Consider the following 5,504-nt stretch of genomic DNA (forward strand, 5'->3'; position numbering starts at 1 on the left):
CCCGGGCGTCCTGCGGGCGGCGGGGGAGCCGCGTTCCGCTCGGAGCGTGCGGCCTGGGGGCCGGTCCTGAGCTCCCCGGGAGAAACGAGACTGTTTCTTTGCTTGTTTGTGGTGGTGGTTCATCAGAACTGTGATTTCAGCTGATGACACAGGAGGTCCCAGAGCCGTTAAGTGGGTGTCCGTGCCTCGCTAGCTGGGTCTGCGCTCGCCAGCCGTGTTTGGGGACCGCCCGTCAGGCTGGCCAGGGTCAGTGGAGGCAGACGGGGCACAGGCCCCACGGGCTGGGACCGACGCGTGCGGCGCTCGGTTCCTCAGGAACCTGCCTTCTTTCTGCACCTTATCCCAGCTTCCCAGGTTTTGAAGTCTTGAAAATTCATTACAAGTTGTAGGCTAAAATGAGAGCTTGTGATGCGCCCTCTAAAAAGAACTATGACTGCTAAATCATAACACGCAGTAAAACTGTGTACCACTAGTAGGACTGTGAGACAACAACCTGATCGGCCTGTTGAGATCGAACCCTGACATCCACCTGTTAGCTATGGGCTGAGGTGAGCAGCCTGATGCTTTTGCCTAAAATGTTGCTTGCTCTTCCTGTAGGCACAAAATGTTTATTTTATATGTCCTTTTAAGCTATGCCAGGTCCTGTGTCCTTGGGAGGGTGTGGGGCAAGAGGAGGGCAAATAGGGGAGGGAGGCATGGGTGAAGTACCAAAAGCCTTCCCTTCCCTGGGGGTCACCATCTGGGAGCAGTGTGGGTGCTGAGTGTTGCTGTTGCTGCAGTGTGGGCTGGGGGAGTTACTGAATCCACTTTATGAATGAAGGCTGCTGGTCAGACTGTTGGATGCTTAACAGGGCTTGAATTGGGTAAGCAATTCCCTGACACGTCACTGTGTTGTCAGTAGTTGCTTTTTGTGATTCATTCAGTGGTTATAATTTGGTACTTACAAGTTCATAATTGGTATATTTTCGTTTTGATAGCTTTAAGTTAGAAGACATAGTTAGTGAGGGATGTGTTTCTGCTTTACTTACTTTACTTGTTGTTCCACAACAATGTGGCAATTCTTCCTGATAGAGTTTTGGAGGTGGACTGCCAGAAAGCATTGGCATGAATAAAATGTTAGTGATGAGTGGAAATCATTAAAATTAAAATCATTAGCATTAAAATTCAACAGGCACTAATCATCCTGATAACAGAATTATAGACTCATGGAATGGTTTGGGTTGAAAGGAACCTTAAAGATCACCTAGTTCCAGCCTCCCTTATCATGGGCAGGGACACCTCACACGGGACTAGGTTCTTCAAAGCCCCATCCACCCTGGCCTGAACACTTCCAGGGATGGAGCATCCACAGCTTCCCTGGGCAACCTGTGCAAGTGTCTCACCACCCTCACAGTGAAGAACTTCTTCCTAATTTCTAATCTGAATCCACCCTCTTCCAGTCTTAAGCCATTATGCCTCATCCTATCACTACCAAGTCCTTGTAAAAAGTCCTTCCCCATCTTTCTTGTAGGCTGCTTTCAGATACTGGAAGGCCACAATATGGTTTCTCCAGAGCCTTCTCCAGGCTGAACAACCCCAACTTGCAGCCTGTCCTTGTAGGAGAGGTGTTCCAGCCCATAATAAGGCTTTCCTGCTTAGGAACTGTTAGCCTGTGGTTACAGTCTTACCAGAATGTACTCCAGTATGTTTCTTAAAATACTGGAGTTGCAAGGACAGCCTTAATGACAGAAAATTTGGAATGATCCTGGTCTGTAATTCTGGGGCTCCTGTGTGACAGCAGTAGGAATGAAGATCACCATTCTGGGGGATTTTCAGGAGCAAAGACTGGCAGGTTAACCTGTGACATGTCCCTGATAGGCTTATTCACTTTTATGAGCAGCTGTGTATATTTTAATTTTTTTTTAAATGTTATTTTTCTTCATATATTTGAAGGGTGCAAACAGCTACGGACAACTTGGGCTTGGTCATAAAGAGGATGTGCTGGTACCTCAGTCACTGAAAGATGTTTCCTGCAAATGTCAAGACATGAGGAGCATTGCTGGAGGAGGGGGACATTCTGCAGTTATCACTGGTAAAAACATTGCCCTGCCGGGTTCAGTGACTTCTGAACTCTTTTTTTTTTTTCCTGTTTCCATGTTGGTTTGGTGCTGCCACCTCTCTGCGGCTTCTGTTCCTGAGCAAGTACAAGTCTTAGCTGCAAAACCGGTTCCTCCTGTTGCGATTAACTCAAAATTTTTTGGAAATTGTGGAAATTCCTGGTTTGTTTATCTTCTGTGGTTACTTTACAGCTATGTGAGGACTGTTTCTTAACCTGTTTCATGTAAAGGCTTTTCATACAAAGCAGCCAGTTTTGCTGAGTTGAGGATGAGAAGGTGGAGGGAGGCGTCAAGTGGGAGGTTATTCAGTCTTGAGAAGTTTTAAGGTAAGGAGCAGAAGGTGGCATCAGCTCTTTGAAAGGTTCTGCTGTATGCTGCAGCTGATTATGGAAAGAAGGGGTGCAGACATGTGAATGTGAGAAGTTTGTCATGCATCTTAGTGAGAGGTGCTTGTCTTAGTGCAGGGATTGTCTCTCTTGACAAACCCACCTCTCCATAGATGTACTTATGCAGAGGTGTTTCTGATGTGTCAGAAAATTTTCTTTCTTTTTGCTTGATTGCAGTGCCTAAAATGATGCATGATCACTGTCCTTATTTGTCCCAGGAACTCATGGATGTATGCTTATCATTCTAATCTGTGACGTGGCACAGGATTTTTTTTGTTTTCTTTTTTTTCCAGGTGCAGGAGAACTCTTTGTATGTGGCCACAACAAAGATGGGCAGTTGGGACTGAATCACACAGAGGATGTGCTGCAGTTTACTTTGTGCACTGCCCTGGCTGGCTTTGGTGTAAAACGAGTTGCCTGTGGCTGGGATTTTACAATCATATTAGTAGGTAAATCTGTCTCTCTAAGAGCTGAAGAAATATCTTAATGTAGAGAACACACTGAAAGTTCCACATTGCTATTGCTAAAACACAGGTTTTAAGTTACTTGCCTTGCAAAGTAACTCACTCCATGTTCTTTGCATCCCAGTAAACTTGAGCCCTGAACTGAACATGGTGTGTGAGACCAGAAGCCTGTGGCCTCAGCAACATGCTAGGTCCTTTTTTGAGCTACTTGAGTGTGATATTTTGCTTGTTGGAATGTTACACTGCTTTGCTTACTGATGGATTTTCTGATTGGGCTCTAATACTTTATTTTGCAGGATCTGGTCTCGTGCTGTCCTGTGGGTCCAACTCTTTTGGACAATTAGGGATTCCTCAAATTTCAGGTCCATGCTTGATTCCACAGAGGATCGAGGTAAGGATTTGAAATGAATTGTGCTTGAGAGCTCTGAACTTTGTATTGCTTCCAGTAACTTACAAAGGTCATCTGCTCTGAGTGAGCTTTAAGCCAGATTCTTCAACAATTATTTTTTTTTTTTCTGAGAGCCTATAGTAAACTTAAAAAGTGAAGGAGCAGAGATGGTCATTGACCCAGAAATGAGAAGCTAAGGCTGCTTTTCTTGTTGTATCAAGAAGTTGCCCACTTCTTAACAGACAGTTGTCTCTTTCACTAGGGAATAGAATGTTTCATTATGTATTCTGAAAACCTGTGCAGAATGTCTGATGCTCAGATGATGTAAAGTGATACTAAAGGTAGCGAAACTGTAAATTTATTCCAGCTGAAGTTTTGCTTCAAGTTTGTGAGAGACTAGATACGTTTTGCTCTGTCAGGGGTATGTGCCTTGACTGTCCCTTGTTGGAGGCTTGTGCTTACTGTTGTTTCAGCAGTTACTTATAACTGTCAGAGCTTCTTCCCCCCAAATATAGACTGTACCTTAGATATAAATAAACTGTGTCACCCCCAAAATAATGATACTGTGAGAAAGCATGTAGCTGCAGGAAAACCAGACTGAGAGAATAAACTTTAATCTCAAAAGTTATAAAATTAAAATGGTTTTTACTTTTGCATGTAAAGGAATTGACAAGTACATTGACTGGCTTCTTATCTAAGTTCCAATATTTACCAAACAATTTCAGCTTCCAAGGAAGTAGGATGGAAAAGTGAGTAACAATTTCTCTGTTGTCCAGTACCTTCAGTTGTAAATGCTGAAGGCTGGACTCTGACTGATGTTGTACCTGTAAATCATGTGGTAGTCTGTGGTGATATTTGTAGGTGAGGTGCTCCTGAGTGCAAGTGGGGAGCTTGGAGTAGCTCCAAATTAATTGCTTTTAATTGCTCAGTAGGTACTGAGACTTCTGTAACATCAGAAAAGCTTTTCTGTTGTTGGCTATAAGTCTAACAGTTCAATGAAATTTCTCAAAGGAGTTCTAATTAATCCCTAATTTACACTGTAGTTTATTTGGAGAGCACTAATGAAATTCTTCTCCATCCACGTGACCTCTCATGTCTAATGAAAGCAATAACTTCAGAGCAGGAAGGATTCTCATACAAGGATGTAGCCTCATGGCTTGTGTCAAATACCCCTTTGTTGCTGTTGCAATGTAGGAGGCAGCCAGATGATCCCCTTGGTAGCCCTAGTGAGTGTGGGTTAACCCACCTGATGTTTCTGTAGCCTTCATGTTCCCTGGGAGCATCATTCCAGAGTGGTGCCTTGAAAATGGGAGCACAGACAGTGCTAATCTGAATCTGTCTCCCTGGCCATACAGACCATCTGAAATATTTTCTTTTGGTTTGTATCCTGCTAAATGTTTGGGCTTGATGACGTCTGTTAAATAGTGTTATGTCTGTGAGAAAAATAATAAATCAGCAGAGTGCTCAGAAGTGGAGAAGTGCCAGAGCTGAAGTACCTTGTGCAAACTTCTGTGGACGTGTAATTTGGTATAGTCCTCCTTAGTGTGGTGGTGTCAGGAGATCTTCCTGGTGGTGGAGGTGGTGCTGTCACTGGTGTTGTTTGTGATTGCTGGACTTGGTAAGACTGAACAGCTTGGTGGAACTTACTACTGCTGATTAGTTATTGCTGCCACTGGTATTTGCCATGGAGGTTTTGGTGTCATTCTTGAGGAAGGTTGAGTTAAAATAAAGAAATAAAGGTATTTGTATCACCAGGGTTCTTTGTTTCATGTGAAAATTCTGACTGTGGCTTTTTATTTATTGCCACAAAGCTGCACAACCACTTGCTTCACTTGATTTTTTTTTTTTTTAATATGTTCCCACTATGTTTTGTTGGCTAAAATTGACTTCCCTTGTGATATAAAATGTTGATAGGCATTGTGACACTCAGGCTGGAATTGCAAGAACTATTTTACAGTGTCCCACTTCTGTTTGGTGTACTTTGCTTTTAGAGGCACTAAACTCAAAAAGCAACTAAAATTTTTCCTTTTATTTGAGTAGTCTCTGAAAGAGATGGTGTTGGATATTGCTGCAGGACTGAGACATGCCCTTGCTGCTACAGGTAAATAGGTCGTAATTTTAACATTTCAGTAACAAATGCAATGCAGTTCTGATGGCAAGGAGAAGGAGG

At 43.3% G+C, this 5,504-nt stretch overlaps 1 protein-coding gene across 1 annotated transcript in view; it reads left to right on the plus strand.

Moving 5' to 3' along the window:
• Nucleotides 1-1,932: 1,932 nt before the first annotated feature.
• Nucleotides 1,933-5,504, plus strand: part of SERGEF (secretion regulating guanine nucleotide exchange factor) — a gene marked incomplete at its 5' end in the record, with an annotated part of 146,933 nt that continues 143,361 nt past the window's right edge. The window contains 4 exons of the mRNA XM_008943790.1: nucleotides 1,933-2,071; nucleotides 2,776-2,931; nucleotides 3,243-3,337; nucleotides 5,375-5,435. Of these exons, the coding sequence (XP_008942038.1) occupies nucleotides 1,933-2,071; nucleotides 2,776-2,931; nucleotides 3,243-3,337; nucleotides 5,375-5,435 (451 nt within the window). The remainder of the gene's footprint in view (nucleotides 2,072-2,775; nucleotides 2,932-3,242; nucleotides 3,338-5,374; nucleotides 5,436-5,504) is intronic.

Source organism: Merops nubicus, unplaced genomic scaffold (assembly GCF_000691845.1).
Source record: "Merops nubicus isolate BGI_N331 unplaced genomic scaffold, ASM69184v1 scaffold4737, whole genome shotgun sequence".
NCBI lineage: Eukaryota > Metazoa > Chordata > Aves > Coraciiformes > Meropidae > Merops > Merops nubicus.